This window comes from Balaenoptera acutorostrata, chromosome 3, assembly GCF_949987535.1.
Source record: "Balaenoptera acutorostrata chromosome 3, mBalAcu1.1, whole genome shotgun sequence".
Lineage (NCBI taxonomy): Eukaryota > Metazoa > Chordata > Mammalia > Artiodactyla > Balaenopteridae > Balaenoptera > Balaenoptera acutorostrata.
This window is the reverse complement of record NC_080066.1, coordinates 181,107,851-181,129,450: the sequence shown is the minus strand read 5'-3', so window position 1 is coordinate 181,129,450 and position 21,600 is coordinate 181,107,851. Positions and strand designations below refer to the sequence as shown.

General features: G+C 39.7%; 1 protein-coding gene across 5 annotated transcripts in view; it reads right to left on the bottom strand.

Annotated features, from left to right (window-relative positions):
• The window catches only part of TRAF3 (TNF receptor associated factor 3), a 116,636-nt gene that overhangs the window by 38,886 nt on the left and 56,150 nt on the right, over window positions 1-21,600 (bottom strand). For 4 of the 5 annotated variants that reach the window (XM_057543102.1, XM_057543101.1, XM_057543100.1 and 1 more), the window contains one exon: window positions 15,781-15,904. In XM_057543102.1, the coding sequence (XP_057399085.1) occupies window positions 15,781-15,791 (11 nt within the window). In that variant the 5' untranslated portion in view covers window positions 15,792-15,904. Of the gene's footprint in view, window positions 1-14,045; window positions 14,138-15,780; window positions 15,905-21,600 lie in introns of those variants that run through there. The other variant, XM_057543105.1, reaches the window with a different exon arrangement.

Below are 21,600 nucleotides of genomic sequence, written 5' to 3'. Positions count from 1 at the left end.
TAAATATCAGCCTGAACTTCGTATTTATAATTTTCTTACTATCATATCTTTTTCTTCTTAAACAATATACCTTTGCCCGTTTTTAACCTCATAAAAACGACATACCATATGTAGTCCTCTGCCATCAGTAGTACACCTACCCATGTTTGCTGTGTATAGTAGACACACTTCATTCATTCTCACTGCAGTGTAACAGTCCATGATGTACCTATCTATCTTCTTACCACGCTGCTTCCAGTTTCTGCTACTGTGGACAGTCTGTTCTGAACATTCTGGCACATCTGTTCCGGGGCTCTCATCCCACGTAAGTTTCTCTAGGGTACATACTCTAGACCAGGGGATTGGGGTTCAGCAAACTATAACCTATGGGTCAAAGATAGTCAGTAGCCTATTTTTGTTAGGCCCTTGAGCTTAAAATGCTTTTTAGAGAGTCAAACAAACAAATGAAACAAAGGCAGCTGTGTGACAAGACTGTGCGCTGCCCACAAAGCCTAGAACGTTTACCACCTTGCCCTCTACAGAAAGAATCTGCCAGCCCCTGCCCCGAACTCTACGTCTAGAGTGCAGAGGAACGGCTGGTTAGCAGGGTGCAGGCGCGGCCAATTTACAAGCTTCTCTTAACCCACACCCTCCCTCACCAACACTGGGTATCATCAGACGTCTTAATTTCTGCCAACCTAGCAGGTACGATGGTCCCTTTTCTTCCTTACTCTGATTAATTAAACAGGTTTAGCATCTCTTTGTACACTCATGGGCCACTTGTCATTCTCCTTCTGTTGAAATGCCTGATGGCGTCTCCTTTGCACTGTATAATTGGGTTATTGGTCTTTTAAAATATTGATTTGTAGGTGTTATTCATATGTTCTGACTGCTAATCTTTTGTTAGTTATATGTATATGTTTTCCCCCTAGGTTGTGTCTTGACTTTAACTTTATTTATGTATTTTAATGAAGAGAAGTTCTTAACTTTAATGTAGTCAAATGTATCCTTTTAAAGGATAATCTTTATCTGTATCTTGGCCTTTTAAAAATATTCAGATTAGCTCATGGGTGATGCTGATGAAAAAGGGACGACCTAGTATATAGGAAACCAAAATAGAAAACAGCTCTGATTCTATCACAGAATTATTTTCAAAAGAAGGATATTCTGCTCAAATAAAACTAGCAAATGTGCCACCAACTATGTCAAATAGACTCATATCGCTCAAGGAAAATATTCTTCCTAAACAAAAGATTATTCAGGACAGAGATGGACCCCGAGCAGGGCCCACTGGGCAGGCCTGGGACCGTGCCCTTCTGTATCAGTGAGACAGCTGATGTGGGCCTTAGCTGGACCAAGGAAAGCAGGAGCTAGACTCCTTGGCAGGTGCCAGGACTGGTGGACGAATGAACACTCTCAGGTTTACTGACGATCCCAGACTCTGCCAGCGACCAAGGTCACGACAAGAAGTCCGTTCTGATTTGAAGTGTAAGAATCACCTAATCACCTCCTAAAACAACTACAGCGACAGGAACGATGTCTTTAAGTTTTTTTTTTTTTTTTAAAGAAGATTTTACTTCTTATTTTTATAAATTTATTTATTTATTTATTTATTTTTGGCTGTGTTGGGTCTTCGTTTCTGTGTGAGGGCTTTCTCCAGTTGCGGTGAGCGGGGGCCACTCTTCATCGCGGTGTGCGGGCCTCTCACTATCGCGGCCTCTCTTGTTGCGGAGCACAGGCTCCAGACGCGCAGGCTCAGTAGTTGTGGCTCACGGGCCTAGTTGCTCCACGGCATGTGGGATCTTCCCAGACCAGGGCTCGAACCCGTGTCCCCTGCATTGGCAGGCAGATTCTCAACCACTGCACCACCAGGGAAGCCCTTTAAGTCTTAAAATAAGACAATTACCCACCTATTGTGTCCTGAGGGAAAGGGAGCTCTGGATTTAGGAAAACCACCTTTGGAGGCAAATTTTTCACAATCAGCTCAGAGGCAAACAACAGTGAGCACTGCTATAGTTGGATGCTGATGGGGTGTATCACCTTAAGACCACATACAAAGTCATGCAGAAGGAGAACCACTGAGGTGAATCTGCTTCAGATGTCCTCCCATCTATGTAACAGGGAGGGTGAAAACCTCAAGATCAGCAAAGGAAAACAAAATTTCTATCTGCAGGACCAAAGTTTTCAATATCAAGAAGGGAGGACACAATTTTTACTAGAATGCCCTCCAACTAACAGGCACACAAACATTAATAATAATTTATTTTATCTTACGTACTGTTTACCTTTGTAAGCCATCATAATTCCTTTTAGAAATCAGGTGGGGTGTACATAAATTAGGCAAACTCAAAATTGGTCACAATGTTAAGAACAGACTAGTGGACTTCCCTGGTGGCGCAGTGGTTAAGAATCCGCCTGCCAATGCAGGGGACACGGGTTCAAGCCCTAGTCTGGGAAGATCCCACATGCCGGGGAGCAACTAAGCCCGTATGCCACAACTACTGAGCCTGTGCTCTAGAGCCCGTGAGCCACAGCTACTGAGCCCACGTGCCACAACTACTGAAGCCTGTGCGCCTAGAGCCCGCGCTCCGCAACAAGAGAAGCCACCGCAATGAGAAGCCCGTGCACTGCAACAAAGAGTAGCCCCCGCTCGCCACAACTAGAGAAAGGCCGCGTGCAGCAATGAAGACCCAATGCAGCCAAAAAATAAATAAAAAAAAAAGAACAGACTAGTGAGTGATGTCAGTGAAAAGGGCTCAGTAAGGAATTCCAAAAGTCTATCCTTCAATAAAAGCAAGAAAAAAGCTGGCAAAGTCTGTCAGAAACAACTTTTGTGGAACTCTAAAGACTAACCAAAAGCTTGCAACATTCAGAGGAACACTTAATCAAGTGAGACCTTGGCAAGAACAAGTGAGCTCTGTGGCTTTTTACCTTACCCTGGTCCCATCCCCCAAGAGGTAGTGGCCTGGAAGATAAAAGCCTGCAATCCCAGTACAGGTACTTGGTGGGGGCTGGGGGTGGGTGGGTGGAGCAGAGCAGATCTCATTTGCAAAGGATTTCAGTAGTAGGTTATGACCTATCTGGTGGCTCACAAGAAGACCAGCTCAGATGGCTTGCCTTTACTTCACTAAACTCAGGACTCTCCCAGCGCTGAGGCAGCTACTGGTAGCGGGCAGGGGGTGTATACTGAAAACGTCTACAGACAAATGTATTAGTTGCTGATGCCTGGGACAACCAGTCACAGCTGAGGCAAATGATAGACAAACCAAGAGGCTGACAGGAAATGCTGGGAAGTAAGGGCTTTGAGAAGCACCAGCATGTTCCTGGGATTCTAGAAGGCCAAGCACATGCCCAGGGCTGTGTGCACACTCAGGAAAGACCTGAGAAAACTCTAAGGTCTCACCCCTGGCTGACCTTCAGGTTCCGCATAAGCAGGATGTGAATGCTAAGGCAAAGCTGTGAACTGCCTGGCCGAGTGCTGAAAACATAACCCAATACTCATACAGACCCTGTCCGAAAAGACTCAGAGATAATTCTGGTTCCAGGCACTTAAGGAAATCTCTGTCTGATTACTAGCTGACTACTATACTAATGGAACAGAGACTTCAGTGACCACACATGATAAAGAATATGGACTTTACAAAATTAGCTCAAAGAAGTTATTATGCAAACAATAACTATAACAAGCAGCAACAAATACTGGGGAGAATCTAATTTCCAGATTTGCCACATTATACTATTCAACATGTCCATTTTCAACAAGAAAATTACAAGTCAGGCAAAGAAATAAGGGAGTGTGGCCCATACACAGGATAAAAAGCAAGTAACAGAAACTGTCTAGGAGGAAACCCAGACATTAGACTTACAAAGACTTTGAATCATTAATTTTATGTGAGTTCAAAGAGATAAAGGAAACTTTGCCCAAAGAAGTAAAAGAAACCATCAGGGACTTCCCTGGTGGTGCAATGGATAAGACTCTGCGCTCCCAATGCAGGGGGCCCAGGTTTGATCCCTGGTCAGGGAACTGGACCCCACATGCATGCTGCAACTAAGAGTTCGCATGCCACAACTAAGAAGCCCACAAGCCGCAACTAAGGAGCTGGTGAGCTGCAACTAAGGGGCCCACCTGCCACTAGGAAGACCTGGCACAACCAAATAAATAAATAAATAAATAAATATTTTTTAGAAATTAAAAAAAAAAAAAAGAAACCCATCAGAACAATGTCTCATGAAATAGAAAATATCAATAAAGAGAAAATTTTAAAAGGAACCAAATGGAGATTCTAGAGTTGAAAAGCACAATAACAGAAATGAAAAATTCAATAAAGGGGCTCAACAGGAGAACCAAGCAGGCAGAAGAAGGAATTAGAGAGCCTGAAGGCAGGTCAATTGAGATTTGAAGATAAGACAGTTGAGTTTATCCAGTCTAAGTAACAGAAGGAAAAAATAATAAAGAAAAATGAAAGGAGCTTTAAAGACCTGTGGGGCAACATCAATCATACCAACATATACATTATGGTAGTCCCAGAAAGGAGAGGAGGGAGAGAAAAAGGTGGAAAGAATACTTTAAAAGGTAATGGACAAAAATTTCCCATATTTGATGAAAAATATTAATCTGCACATCCAGGAAGCTCAACAAACTCCACGCAGGATAAACTCAAAGAGATCTACACTAATACACATTATAATTGAATGGCTGGAAGACAGAAAGAATTCTGAAAGCAGCAAGAGAAGTGACTCCTTACATAAAAGAATTTCCTCAATAAGATTAACAGTTGATACCTTATCAGAAACCATGGAGGACAGAAGACAATGGGATGACATATTTGAAGGGCTGAAAGAAAAAAATATCAATTAAGGATCCTCTATCCAACAAAACTATGTTTCAAAAATGAAGGAGACTCTCAACAAAATACTAGAAAACTAAACCCCAAAGCATATTAAATGTATTACACACCACAACCAAGTGAGATTTGTCCAGGGAAGCAAGAGTGGTTCAATATAAGAAAAATCAATGTAATATACCACAGTAATAGAACAAGGGGAAAAAACTACATGATCATCTCAACTGGTGTAGAAAAAACATTTGACAAAACCAAACTCCCTTTCACTATAAAACCCCTTAGAAAACTAGGAATAAAAAGGAACTTCCTTGACATGGTAAAGGATATCTATGAAAAACCCACATTTAATGGTGAAAGACTGAAGGCTTCTGTACTAAGATCAGGAAGAAGGGAAGGATGCATGCTTTCACCACTGCTATTTAGTATTATACTGAAAGTTCTATCCAGAGCAATTAGGCAAGAAAAATAAATAAAAGGCATCCAAATTAGAAAGAAAGAAATAAAACCATCTCTGTTCATGGATGACATGATCCTATATTTAGAAAATCCCAAAGAATTCTCAAGAAAAGCAACTAGAACTAATAAATGAATTCATCAAAGTTGCAGGGTACAAAGACCAACAAAGAAACATCATTTGTGTTTCTATACAACGGGAACAAACAATCTGAAAAGTAAAGTTAAAAAGCAATTCCATTTACAATAGCATCCAAACGAATAAATTACCTAGGAATAAATTTAACCAACAAGGGGAAATATTTGTTCACAATTGCTGAAAGAAATTAAAGAACACACCATTAAATGGGAAGATATTTGTTTGTTCCAAAACAAATCTATGTACATGGATTGGAAGATAATATTATTATGATGGCAATACTACTCTACTTGTGATGCTTAATTTTATATGTCAACTTCTCTGGGCCACAGGGTGCCTAGATATTTGGTCAAACATTATTCTGGATGTTTCTGTGAGAGTGTTGGATGAGATTAACATTTAAATTGGTAGACTAAGTAAAGCAGATTGCCCTCCCTAATGTAGGTGAGCCTCCTATTCAGTCAAAGGCCTGAATACGAACAGAACAAAAAGGCTGACCCTCTCTCAAGTAAGGAAGATTCTTTCTGCCTGTCTTCAAACTGAGACACTGGCTTTTTTCCTGCCTTCAAACTCAAACTGATGTCAGCTCTTCCTGGATCTTGAGCCTGGCTTTTGGATAGGAACTATGCCTTTGTCTCGCTTGGTTTCAGGCCTTCAGACTCAGACTGGAACTAAGCCACTGGGTCTCCTGGTTGCCAACTTACTCTGCATATCTTGGGACTTGCCTGTCTCCGTAATTGTGTGAGACCCAATTCCTTATAATAAATATCTCTACACACACACACACACACACAAACACCCCTTATTGGTTCTGTTTCTCTGGAGAACACTAACTAATATAGTACACAAAGCAATCTACAGATTCAGTGCAATCCCTATTAAAATTCCAGTGGCCTTCCTTTTACAGAAATGAAAAACCTGATCCTAAAATTCACAAGGAACTGCAAAAGGGACCCCAAAGAGCAAAACAGTATTGAAAAAGAAAAACAAAGTTGAACGACTCACACTTCTCAAACTTACTACTTCAAAACTGCCTACAAAATGACAGTAATCAAAACAGTGTAATATTGGCATAAGGACAGGCATGTGGACCAATGGAATAGAACTGAGAGTCCAGAAATAAACCCATACATCTATGGCCAAATGATTTTTGACAAGGATGTCAAGACCATTTAGTTGGAAAAAAATAGTCTCTGAAACAACTGGGTAACTGGGCAGAAGAATGAACTTGGACCCTTACCTCATTCCATACACACAAACTAACTCAAAATGGATGAACAACTAAAATGTAAGAGCTAACACCATAAAACTCTTAGAAGAAAGCATAGGGGTAAATTTCAATGATGCTGAATTTGGCGAAGGCTTCTTAGATATGACACCAAAAGCACAAGCAACAGAGAAAAATAAGATAAAGTGGCCTCACCAAATTTGAAAACTTTTGCACATAAAAGGACACTATCAAGAATGAGAAAAGGGGCTTCCCTCATGGTGCAGCGCTTAAGAATCCGCCTGCCAATGCAGGGGACACGGGTTCGATCCTTGGTCTGGGAAGACCCCACATGCCATGGAGCAGCTAAGCCTGAGTGCCACAACTACTGAGCCTGCGCTCTAGAGACCATGAGCCACAACTACTGAAACCACGAGCCATAGCTACTGAAGCTTGCATGCCTAGAGCCCGTGCTCCGCAAGAAGAGAAGCCACGACAATGAGAAGCCCGCACACCAAAACGAAGAGTAGCCCCCGCTCACTGCAACTGGAGAAAGCCCATGCGCAGCAACGAAGACCCAATGCAGCCAAAAATAAATAAATAAATAAAATTAATTAAAAAAAATTTTAAGAATGAGAAAAGACAACAAAAAAATGGGAGAAAATATCTGTAAATTACATATCTGCTAGGGGTCTAGTAGCCAGAATACACAAAGAACTCTTACAGCTCAACAACAAAAAGACAAACAACCCAAATAAAAAATGGGCAAATGATGTGAATAAACATTTCTCCAAGGAAAACACAGAAATAGCCAATAAGCACACGAAAAGATGTTTAACATCATCAGTCACTAGGGAAATACAAATCAAAACCACAATGAGTTACCACTTCAAACCCACCAGGATGGCTATATTTTTTTTTTTAAAAAGGTAAAATAACAAGAATTGGTGAGGATGTGGAGAAACTGGAACCTTATATATTGCTGGTGGAAACAAAATGGTTCCGTTTTTGTGGAAAACATTTTCCCAGTTCCTCAAAAGGTTAAACATGAAATTACCATATGACCCAGCAATTCCACTCTTAGGTATATACCCAAAAGAACTGAAAACAGGTACTCAAACCATACCCACACACATGGTTACAGTAGCACCATTCACAATACTCAAAAGACAGAAACAACCCAAATATCCATCAACAGATGAATGGGTAAACAAAATATGAGATAAATATTACTCAGCCATAAAAAGAAATGATGATAGAGGCTATAACATGGATGAACCTGGAAAACATTATGCTAAGTGAAAGATGTCAGAAACAAAAGGACACATACTGTATGATTCCATTTATATGAAATATATAGAATAGGTAAGTCCACAGAGACAGAAAGCAGCTTGGTGGTTGCCAGGGGATAAGGAGAAGGATAACGAGGATGACCTGCTTGACGGGTCAGGGGTTCCCTTTTGAGGAATGAGAACGCTTGGGACCATAGAGAGGTTGTGCTTGTATGACACTGTGAATGTACTATTTGCCACTGAATCGTTCACTTTGAAATGGTTAATTTGGGACTTCCCTGGCGGTCCAGTGGTTAAGACTTCGCCTTCCAATGCAGGGGGTGAGGGTTCAATCCCTGGTCAGGGAGCTAAGATCCCACATCCCTCATGGCCAAAAAACCAAAATGTAAGACACAAGTAATATTGTAACAAATTCAATAGACTTTTAAAAAATGGTTCACATCAAAAAATCTTTAAAATGGTTAATTTTATTTTCTGTCAATTTTATGTCAATTTAAAAAATTACTATTAAAAAAACTGACCATCATGAGATACTGCTTCACAGCTATCAGGATGGCTGTGATTTTAACAAATGGAAAATTATGTGTTGGTGAGGATATGAAGAAATTGGAACCCTCATACATTTCTGAACATAAAATGGTTCATCATCCATAGAAAACAATTTGGCAGTTCCTCAAAAAGTTAAACACAGAGTTACCATATGACCCAGAAATTCTCCTCTTGTGTATATACCCAAGAGAAGTGAAAACGTATGTTTACACAAAGACTTGTACATGAATGTTCATAGCAGCAATATTCACAATAGACAAAAAATATTAACATTCCAAATGTCCATCAAGAGATAACTGGATAAACAAAATTTATAAGTATCTATACAATGTACTATTTTTTTGTTTTGTTTTGTTTTAAATTTTATTTATTTATATATTTATTTATGGCTGTGTTGGGTCTTAGTTCCCGTGCGAGGGCCTTCTCCAGTTGCAGCAAGTGGGGACCACTCTTCATTGCGGTGCGCAGGCCTCTCACTATCGCGGCCTCTCTTGTTGTGGAGCACAGGCTCCAGACGCGCAGGCTCAGTAATCGTGGCTCACGGGCCCAGCTGCTCCGCGGCATGTGGGATCTTCCCAGACCAGGGCTCGAACCCGTGTCCCCTGCATTGGCAGGCAGATTCTCAACCACTGAGCCACCAGGGAAGCCCTGTACTATTACTTAGCCATAAAAAAATGAAGTCCTGACACATGTTACAACATGGATGAACCTTGAAAACTGTTATGCTAAGTAACAGAAGTCAGAAACAAAAGGCCACAGATCATATAATTCCATATGTGTGAAATGTCCAGAACAAGCAAATCCACAGAGACGAAAAGTCAATTAGTGGTTGTCAGAGGCTGAGGCAAGGGGAGAATAATGAAGAGTGACTGTATGGAGGTTCTTCTGGCGTGATGAAAATGTTCTAGAATTAGACAGTGGTGATGGTTGTATAACACTGTGAATATATACTAAACAAAAACCACTGAACTGTACATTTTGAATGGTTTAAATAATGAATTTTTTCATAATAAAAAATTGTAAAAAATTTTTAATAAAAAATAAAATGTCTAAGGAGCTTAGACACTCCAATCTCTTTCTTCATCACAGAGCCTGATAACCACTCCTCACTAACCCCAGCAAAAAAATAATAATAGCAGTAACAACATAAAAAAATGGCTAGCACATTTAAACTTGATGTAATATAATTCTGTTCATATTTAGATCCAAAGAATTTGACATCATTGCACGTATTTTAATAGAAAAATTAAAAGTGGAAAGGAGGAAAACTATTAGAAGGCAATGAAAAGCTAATCAGTGGCCAAAGGGAAACTGCAAACACCAAACATGGACCCCACTGAATGCCAGTGCAGACGGTAAATGAGTGTCCACTGGAGCCAGCCGTCTCTTGATCCTCGGCTGGAATAACAATATCTGCTATACGTGCAGTGACAAGAGCTAATACCATGTTCAAAGACCCCCAAACTAAAAACCACTGTTAAAAAAAAAAAAAGTTCCTCGGTTCTTATTATAATTCTTTAAAACAAACATATAAAATTAAAATGCTAATTTTTCCTAAAATACCTGTCATGGTTATCTCTAATCTACAACTGCATCTGGTCATTCACGCCAACCTGGAGGTGGGCCAGGAATCACACGTGTGCCCCACACGGAGGCCGATCGCCAGAAGGGGCGGTAAATAAGCAAAGCCGCATCTTTGGAAGCTTCCAAAATGGGGGATTGTGGAAACCTTTGACTAGATTGCTTGATTAAAATATAAATACCTTTATTTCACTTATTTATATGTGGGTATAAAAATAGTTAAATTCTACCTTAATCCTAAAGTTTAGATGTAACAATTACAGGTTAGTGAAATGCTATAATATTTATAATAATGATTGTGTTGATGAAGAAAAACTATGTGAACTCAGTCAAATGCCTTAAGGAGATGGTGGGGGGTGAAACTTCTAGGGACCTACAGACTAAATGTCCAACAGCCTGACTGGGGAAGCGGCTCAGAGGTTATGGCAACCCCAGACTGGACACACATGCCTCTGGTTAGCACCCTGGGCCACTGCCAACACCTCACTTTCCCACCCTCATTCTAGCATCAGGTTTGGAAAGAGGATGTCTGCTTCCACACACACAAAGAAAAACGTTCTGCTGAATAGTAACAACAGACACACTAGGCAAAGAGAGTACAAAGGAAGCTACAGTGAAGGGAAAGTATGCGACCAAGGAAGAGCACCCGAGTCAGTGCGCTCTGAGGAACCCAACAGGAGGCAAGACCAGAAGCCCCAAGAAGAGGCGGCCTCGGAGCTGGTGTCCTGGGCCTGCACCACGAACCAGGGCCTGTCACAGAGTCTAGCGTACCCATTTCTAGAATTCTGATTCTGCAGCTTCCAGTAGAGTTATTACTCTATTATTATATTATTTACTCTTTGCTACATGTTTAGGTATGGATTTATTGTATTTTGAGGCCATATTTTTACCCAAATGAAAAAAGTCTCTATTTGAGAAATTCATTTCATAAAATCCTAGTTTCTAGCCAGCTACTCAGGAAGCCCTTCTCTCACAGTTGAGGCATATCTGTACTTAGAAATACAGCAAAGAATTCGACTGGATTCCTTTCACTTTCCTCTATGCCTTCATTACCCTAATGATTTATTTTATGTTCCCTACTTTTGTGATTTAAGTTGAGCTACATTTTACTTGGAGATTAGAAACTGGAAACAAATGTACATCTGCTGACAAAAGGGTGTTCCAAGAACTGGAAAGCCCGGGGAAAACCAAAAAAGGGAAGCATCAGATAAACAAAGAAAATGGCTCCTGCCAGCACGAAAGTACTAAACACAACAAAGATGCAGAAGAACAAGCTCAACATCAAGCCCAGGAGGGAAATTAAAAACATCATCCAAGTGATGCCAATAAAGGGAGAAGGGAGAAAACCACAGACAGACAGGTGTGCCCTGTTGATAAAAAAAGTGTTCTGGCAATCCATATTCACGCAAACATTTCAGCACACTGGCTCTTCTCATGATACCTGATGCCAAACACTGTGCCGAGGGAGCAAGCGCGTGGCTCACTCGCTGGGAAAGCAAAGACAAGAGGAGACTAGATTCTTATCCAAACAAACAGGCAGCTCATAATCACAAATGAAAAGCCCCACATAGGAGAGAGAGAAAGGGAGAGAGACAGACTGGCACAGGCATGCAGCTGGAAACACAGCTGATTAAAACCATAGTATAAAACTTGGTCTTCCCTTTAGGAAAACAATAGCTATTTGAGGCCCAACACTGCCAATAGCGCTTGGTTCAAATGACTTAGGATTTTCAAAAAAGCATTCATTCAACTCTGACTATGTGCAAAAAGGCTGTGCCTCTCCTGGCCAAGGGCCAGAGTCCTGCCATCTGGACAGGAAGGAGGGAGAAGAGCTGAGGGCTCCGTCCACCTGACAAGCAACTAAGAGGGGGCCGAACCTTTCCAAGTGGATGCTGCCCTGAGGCCCTGCCCGGCCTGGAGGCTCCTGGCCTGCAGGTTGGGTGATAAGGTTCATTTTCCTGGAGCATCGACTTTACTGGGAAATATGAGTGAAAAGCATAAAACATGGCCATATTTAGGAGTGGATTACCATATTTAAATCACTTTTAGAATACAACATGGGAATTAAAAAATCAGTGGCTCTTGGCTCTGTGCTCTTTCACAGACTCTCCCACTTCTACCTGTGGTTGAAAGGTAGGAGCTGTTCAGGTGCTGATCTAGATCCCCTTCTTTCTCCTGCTGGGCAATCAGACCTGCACAGTCGAGCCTCTGGCTCTGATCCCCACACTCACTGAGCTCCAAGACGACCCCTCTAACTTTGTCATACTGCACAGGAGCCTCATGGTCAACACAGCCCAGATGGAATTTGTCATCTTCAGTGCTTCCCATTCCTGTCCAACTCACCTCTCTACCTACTCAGAAACAACCTGCTCCCATCTCAGGGAGTGACACCATCACCTGGTCAGCTGCCTAAGGCAGAACTGTCCCCATCTCCCTGAATCTGACACTCAATCATTCATCAAGACCTGTCGATTCCATGGCCTCCAACCTAATTCCCCATCACCACCGTGGCCTTGGTTACGGGGTGGTCATTCTGTCGCTAGTGAGATGCTCTCAGGTTCACTTTACTCATCTGCAGTCTCTGCCAGCTAAAATAGCCCATCTTGAGCTTCTAGTCCAAGTCTCTCATTTTACACATAAGGAAAACCAAGCCAAGACAAGTGATGCACTTGCAAGGAAGGTCCCAAAGTTACTGAGAAATCTGCAATTGGATAAAGAGCAAAATTGATGACATTTAATATATGCAGGAGAAACATATACTGATTAATGCCAACACATTTTTTAAAGTTAATTTTTTTCTATAGTATAGCCAACATGATGGAATACTATACAGCTGTAAAAAAGGATGAGGAGAATCTCTATATACTGCTATGCTGTGAGCTCATGATATGTTGTTAAATTAAAAAAAAAAAAAAAAAAAAAAAGATGGAGAGGGACTTCCCTGGTGGTCCAGTGGGTAAGATTCCACACTCCCAATGCAGGGGCCCTGGGTTCAACCCCTGGTCAGGAACTAGATCCTGCATGCATGGCGCAACTAAGAGTTTGCATACTACAACTAAGAAGTCCGCGTGCCGCAACTAAAGATCCCACATGCCGCAACTAAGACCTGGCGCAGCCTAAATAAATAAGTAAACAAATAAATATTTTTTAAAAAGATGGAGAAGAGCTTGTACTGTATACTACCATTTTCTAAGAAAGAGGGCCGTAGGTACACACATACACACACACACACACACACACACACACACACGTACTTATATTACAAATAGACAGATAAACCAAAAACTAAAAAAAAAAAAGTTAACTGGAGGAGGGAAGAAACAGGGTATAAAGATCAGGAATGAAAGCTAGATTTCTGAAAATACTTTATTTTGACTTGTAACCATGAAAATGTTTTTTATAAACGTCTAACGCAAAATTTAAAAAGAAGCTATTCCTTAAAATAAAAATAAAATAAATGAATCTAACTGTGTAGCAAGTTGGTGGCACACTGAGGAACTGGCTCGGGTGACGCTAAAACTTAATAATTCGGCAGAACATCCCTAGGGATCTACCCTGAGGACAAAAAGAACTGCAGAAAATCTCAAACAGTTTTCAGTAATCATACACTGGTTGGTAATATGTTGGTATTATTATTCTAAAACTATCACGTTTATTTTATAGGTTAAAACAAGTAAGTAATGATGTGAATGTTGTTAGGAACCAAGATTTTCAGCATAAGAGAAAAGACACATCAATACAGAATCAAAGAAGTAAAAACCATATAATACTGAATTTGAAACAAAAGTATCAGTATGAACTCATGATTAAAAAGTGTATTTCCTGGCTGTCCACCAAAAAGGCCCAAGACAATAACCAGCCTTATAGCAACGAGTATCCCTAGTGCCCAGTCTGCGGTCTCAAGGTACCGTTTTCTACAAGAGGGAACCAGAGCTGCTTAGAGAAACAGCCAATTCCAGGCCTGGGGTGAAAAAGTACAAAACGAATCCGAAACATCTTACCATGTCAGAGACCAAGGAAAGGAAGGCTACGGGTCACGTCAAAGGACAAGAAGTCAACTTAAAGAGGCTCCACTGGCAAAAGTGGCACAATCCTAGCATCCGTGAGAGTAATAACTGCAATGGATTAAAACACACCACATATATTTAAATTCATGAGTTTACACTGATACTTAATCCCTGGTCACTTTTGGAGCGGCTATGAGACCATCTCATTATTTTGAGAACCCATAAAGAAAAAGAATCAGGCATTTGTCCTACCTTTCCTATTTGAACTGTCCCTTAGGGTAACCAAACAGTTAGTATTTCGGTGAATCAAGGCAGGGAATTCCCTGGTGGCGCAGTGGTTAAGAATCCGCCTGCCAATGCAGGGGACACAGGTTCGAGCCCTGGTCTGGGAAGATCCCACATGCCGCGGAGCTAAGCCCATGCGCCACATCTACTGAGCCTGCGCTCTAGAGCCCGTGAGTGAGCCACAACTACTGAAGCCCGTGCGCTCTAGGGCCCGCGTGCCGCTACTACTGAGCCCACATGCTGCAACTACTGAGCCCGAGCTCCTGGAGCCTGCACACCACAACGAAGAGTAGCCCCCACTTGCCGCAACTAGAGAAAGCCCACGTGCAGCAACGAAGACCCAATGCAGCCAAATTAAAAAAAAAAAAAAAAAAGGCAGAGTAAAGGATGAAACTTATCATCATTTACAACCCCTAATGACTGTGAGTCCAAGTGCCTCCTGGTGAGGGGACACACCACCACCTCCGAGTGCACGTGCTCAAAGGCTGAGCCAGTCAAACTTCTAGATCTACCTACCACCTCCCAGGAAATAACGGGATAGAAGAATGTGTTCAATGGAAACGGCAAAAGTCAAAACAGGGACACCCCTGACTACAGAACAACCAGCCTGGATTTTACAAAAAAGAAAATGCACGGAAGAAAAGGGATAGGGTGGAGCAAGCAATTGATTAACAGAGACTTAAGAGCCGGATCAGCTAAATGCAACTGTTTGGACCCTGCTTCAAACAAACTAAAACAAATTGAGACTACTGGGGAAAATTGAATGGTACTGTGATTATGAATAAAATTTTAAATACCAGTTTTCTGGATCCTTATGAATTTATGAAAAATAGCTATGTATTAAATCTTACTTTGGATGCAAACATTTCAAACCCGTTTCATATTCATTTTTATGTTCTAACATATTAAAGAGTTCTTAATTTCAAGTATAAAATGCCACTCAATCACAAATTAGAGATTAAAACACAGGGTATTTTGTTTCCTTTCAAACTCCTAGAGAAAGACGGTTAAGGAGCAAGCAGTTCCTGTATCAAAAGATGCAATACTCAGGGGGGCAGGCCTCCAGCCTCAAGCCACTGGCACCTTTACTGCAGCGGCATCCTCCGAGGGAAGGCTGGGTCTCAGGGCTTTCAGAGGGCAGGCAGAGATGCATGCTGCTAACCTTGGTTTTCAAACTCATTATCGTTACTAAGCCATCAGGTGTAATGTCTATTACTTGCAAAGTTTAATGCTGGTTTTAAAAAAAAAGTCAGATGCACACCAAAATACAGTGCCATGTAAGCAGAAGACAGTCCAATACACCTGTTATAGAATGAAATTGCTAAAGCCAAAAGCGAGTAAGTTCAGGGTGTTTTTGAATTTAATTACTTCACTGTCATGCAAAGCAAACAAGTAACAGCTGAAGAAGGAAATCCACACAAATTAAAATTTTCTAGTGACATACCTGTGTGTCATATGCTGTAAGAAGATGTATCTAAGCTTGATCAGGCGGGAAGAGATTTCAATAAAGAAAAAGCAAAGCAGCGTCAACCTTTTCCTTCTTCAGATAATGTAGTGGAGTCCCTTACCTAGGAAGTAAGATACGTGGTTAACTCATATGTGGAAAATTTTAAAAACAGAATTTCAAAAATGGAAATTTCTAAAAAATGACAAAGTAAGAAGTTTAAGAGAAAACTTTTTTAACCATTCTATATAAACATGTGCTTTGGATTTTCTGCATTTTTTGAGTTGAACATAAATTACAAAGTCTGCATAACTTCGGATTATTTACACATAGAAAAGCACAGGAAACATGTATGTACAGTTTCACAAGGTTATTATGCAAACACTAGTCCAACTACCACCAGACCAAGGAATGGTACACTGTTGCAACCAAAAAAAAGCTGGGTGCCTCTCCCTGATCCCAAACCCTTTCCTCCGCTCTAAGTAACAACTACCCTAACTATGGTTATCATTTCCTTGCTTTTCTTTAGATTTATCACCTAGGCACGTAGCTCCAACTGATAGTTTATTTTTGCCAGCTTCTGAATTTTACATAAACACAATCATACAGTGCATCTTCTTCTGTCTTGCTTTGTTTTTGCTCCATTGTTTTTGCTGGCTCTGTTGTTCGTTTTCATTGCTTATAATATTCCATCATGCAATATACCACAATTTACTTATCCATTCCCCTGTCCCCTGGGTAATTTCTGCTTTGGAGCAAATATTAGCACTACTGAGATCTTTCTGGCACAACTATCTTAAGCATATAGGCATATATTCCTCTAGTGTATACACCTACAAGTGTGACTGCTAGATTACTGGGTAAGTGTATATACAACTTTGCTACATAAGGCCAAACAAACTACTTCCCCAGGCGAGTGTAACAATTTACACTCCCACAAGAAGGTATGAGAGAGTTTCTGCTGCTCAACGTTTCCAAAATTTGTCAGACTATTTTTAATTCTTGCTAACTGAATGGCTATGTAGTGGTGTCCTAAGAATCCTTTATTATGTAAAATTTTATAATTATTTAGGAGAAAAACTCATGAAATTTTACATCTGACAATTGCTGCAATGGAGATTTAATTTTGCAACCAAGCATTCGTTCACTTTTGCGATGGTTACTGCACTCCAATTTCTCACCAGGTGTAACCCCCCAACTCTCAGTCCACCAGCTTCCAGAGACACTGGTTCCAACACCCAGGCACAAGGGGACGGGTGTCAGGGTGGGGTGGGGGCTGGCCAGTAAGAGCAGCCTATTCCAGGCCAGAGTTTTTCATCTCTGTGAGCACACAACCAAAGTCAAAATGAATCGAGTGTTTTCTTCCTTCTCTGGGACTTAAAGAGATTTTCACTCTTTCCCAAAGAACCTGAACATGAGCACATGGGAGTGAAGAGGCTCTTTGAGAATAGAGCAAAAATGGAGGAAGATGCTGGGGAAGAAACTGACTCAACTGCAGCCAGCCCTGAGGCTTTTTAATTAGGTGATCAATAAATCCCCCTTTGCTTGTAACAGCTAAGGTCCAGTTACATCAGAAAGAGCCCTCACTGATATGATCACTCATTATAAAACGTGTTTTAATTTACTCAGTAAGCCGCAGAGATCAATTAAGGTAACACACGATAATACATACACATACACACACACACACACACACACACACACACACACACACACATGGCCTCCATATTATTTCAATCACATTTTGTAAGTCAAATCAGTTTATCACCCAAACCTAAACTACAGTTCTTGCCAAATGGCAAGTTAACTCTGAATGTTTCTTTGGCAAGAGAATGAAAAATCAATAGCTGTAATTTATTTGTCTTTGTCTGCTATAAACACTTCACTAATTATACTATCCCTATTGGGTTTTAGTAACAAAGTTATGATAACCTCATAAAATAAATTAGGAGGTGTTCCCTGGTTTATTCTGAGGAAGTTATGTGGGTAAGATTGGAATTATTTCTTCCTTGAATGTCTGGTGGAATTTAACAATGAAGCCATCTGTGCCTAAAAAATTTTAATTACTGATTCTATTTTTTTAATGGTTATAGGACTAGTGAAGGTTTCTATTTTTTCTGCAGCTACTTTCAGAAAGTTACATTTTTCAAGAAATTTGTTTATTTCATCTAAATTTCCAAATTTACTGACATGATGCTATTTCTAATAATGTTTTATGATTTTTTATAGTCTACTGAATCCAAAGTAGCTTCTCTTTTTTCCTTTCTTTTCATTGATTGTGCCTCCTCTTTTTTCTCCCTTATCTCACCAGAGGTTTGTCAATTTTACTAGACTATTCAAAGAACCAATCTGGGTGCTTTGTTGTTCTTTTCTACTGTAAAATTTCCATTTGCTTAATTCTGCTCTGATTTTCTTCCTTTGGGCTTTTTGGGTTTTTTTGGCTATTCTTTTTCAAATTTTTAATTAGAATGATACTTAGCCTACTAATGTTCAGCTTTTCTACCTTTCTAAAGCTATAAAGTCTCTCTCCATGGACAGAGAGATTTGGCTGCATTCTACAAGTTTTGATGTATAGTATTTTCATTTTCAGCCAGTTAAAAGCATGTTCTAACTTCCATTATGTCATCTTCTTAGAATATTTTAAAAATATTCCTTTATTTTTAAGCTCTTAGGGATTTTATAATTATCTTTTTGTGACTGATTTACAGCTCAATTCCACTGAGGTCAGAGATTATAATCTGTATTATTATAATCTTTGAAACGTATTGCACTATGGCCTAGTATTGGTCAATTTTTAGAAATGTCTTCTGTGTGCCTGAAAATAAAGTATACGTTGCAGGTTTTGGATGGAATGTTATTTATACGTATATCTGACCAAGGGTATTGATCCTATGTAAAACATCTGTGCTTACAGAATTTTTTAAATTTTTGGCCTGCTTATTCTATCAGTTACTGAGACTTGTGTTGGAATCTCCACGATAACTGTAAATTTCTCAATTTTTTCCTTGTACTTATGCAAATTCTAGTTTGGATACTCTGAAGTCATATTATTAGGCTTCTCCACACACTGAGAATTATTATGACTCTCTTTTGAATTGAACCTTTTACCATTACAAACCGTGACAGAGACTACAGGTTGACCGAACTTGCTTCTTCTACTTCCTGGGCACAAAGCTAGATTGTATTTCCCAACCTCCCCTGCAGTTAAGTTTGGTTATACGACCTGGGCTCCCCCTAACGGAATGTGATCGTAACGTACCCCCCCCTCAGGCCTGGCCCGTGAACACTGGTGTGAGTCTCCATACGCCCCCAAATGCAGAGGCTCCTGCAGAGCAGTCCAAGTGCTAAGAGACGGCACAGTCACAGGTAGAAGAAGCTGAATCCCCAAATGACCATCTGGAAAGCAATCTGCCAACCAGGACTATCTGTACTGGACTTTGTGTAAGAAACGAATTTGCTTATAATAAACTACTGAATGTTTTGTTATAGGAACTAGTTGCCAACTCTATTAAGTGAAATGACACTCATTATCTCTAATACTGTTTTTTTTGCCTTAAACTGTATTTTTTCTGACACTATACAATCTTGCTTTTGGCTAGTGTTTGCATAGTTTATTTTTTTCATCATTTTTCTTTCAACATCTCTTAATCCTCATGTTTTAGGTGGGTCTCTATAAACAGTATACAGTTGGATTTTTAAAATATCTTACTTGATATCTTTGTCTTTTAATTGGAACACTTATGCTATTTACACCGCAAGCAATTACTCACATTTAGATTTAACTCTATTATTTTACCAGGGGCTTTCTATTTGCTTCTTTTGGATTACTTGTTATCATTCTAGTCCCTGCTCCCCAGTCATCTGGAAATTACATATTGCTTCTATTCTTTTAGTAATTGCTTTAGAAATTATAATGTACAGGTTCTTACCAAAGTCCAATGTTAATCAATATATTTACCCTTCCCTTGGACAGCAAGGGCCTTAAAATACTAACTCCATTCATCATCTTTCCAACTTATATTCTACTGTTGTGTGTGTATGCATGTGTGTATCTTTTTGTCATTATTAATGTTTTACACAATATTCATTCATTTTTTTAAAAAAGATACAGAATTCTTTCTTCTAGTGTACTGAAGCTATTACCTCACGTCTTTTTGGCTTTCATTGCCTGTGCTGAGAAGCCTATTACTGTTCCTTTATAGGTAATCATGTGTTTCACCATGTGTTTGGGTGGATTTCTTTTTACTTATCCTGCCAGTCATTTGTTGAACACCTTGTATCTGTGGTTTGGCTTCTTTCATAATCTGTGGAAAATTTTCAGCCATTATCTCTTCCAATACTGCTTCTGCACCATCCTCTCTCCTCTCTCCTCAGAACCAATTATACATGTGTCAGAGCTCACTATTTCCAGTCTCCTGCCTTCCCTTTGTGTTTTCCACATTCCCATCTCTGTGTTTCACTCTCGTTTTTCTTTTGATCTATTACTGTGGTGGATTACATTGATTGATTTTCCAATGTTAAGCCAATCTTTCACTCCTGAGATAAATTAGATCATTATGTAACATCCTTTTTATATGCTGCCTAGTGGATTCTATTTGCTAAAATTTATGGAGGATGCTGTATATATGACAAATACTGCTTGGTGCTTTTTCCTTTATTATAATGTCTTTGTCTGGTTTTGCTTTCAGGATGAGGCTGGCCTTACAGAATGAGACAGGAAGCATTCGCTCGTCTTCTATTTTCTGAAAAAGTTTTTGTCAGATTTAGTATTCTTTCTTCTTTAAGTGTTTAATACTTATCAGTGAAGCCATCTGCACCTGAAGATTTCTTTGAGGTAAGGATTTTAACTACAAATTCTTTAATAAATATATAGTTATGCTATACATTTGTTCTTGAGTGAGCTTTGGTGGTTTATGTTTTTCAAGGGGTTTGTTCATTTTATTTAGGTTGTCAAATTTATTGGCATAAAATTATTCACAACATTCCTTATTACCCATTCAACGTCTGTAGGATCTGTAATATCCTCTTTTACATCCCTGATACTGGCAATTAATGTTTCTTTTTTCCCCACTGATGAGAGATTTTTCTAGATATAATATACATCTTCAACTCATCACAGTTTACCTTCACATAATATTATACCACTTGAGATACAGTAACACTGTACTTCCATTTCTCCCCTCCCAACCTTTGTGCTGTTATTTATTTACCTCTACAAGTATTATAAATCCCAAAATACATTGTTATTTTTGCTTTAAATAATCAATTTAAAAAAGATTAAAAGTGTGAATATCTGCCAATTATTGACCATTTTTGGTTCTTTTCATTCCTTTGTGTAAAAATTTCCATCTGGTATCACATTGCTTCTACTTGAGCTTCCTTTAAAATTTCTTGTAGTTGTAGTTCTGCTGGCAATAAATTCTGTCAGCATTTCTTGGCCTAGAAATTTTGATTTCACTTTCATTTCTGAAAGATATTTTCACTGGGTACAGAATTCTAAATTAACAGGTTTCTTCCTTTCACTACTTTAAAAACAGCACTGTTGTCTCCTGGCTTACACAAGTTCTGGACAGAAGTCTTCTGACGTTATTTTTGTTCCTCTGTAACATGTCTTCTTTTCTTCTTGCTGCTTTTTAAGATTTTTTTCTCTTCATCACTGGTTTTTCAGCAATTGGATTACGTGGCACGTTGGTATGATTTTCTCTGTTTGCTCTATTTGGGGTTTGTGAGCATCATGGTTTGCAGTCTTCAAAAAATCTGGACATTTTTCAAGCACTGTTTCTTCAAATACCATTTCCATTCTCTCCTCTTCTTCTAGAA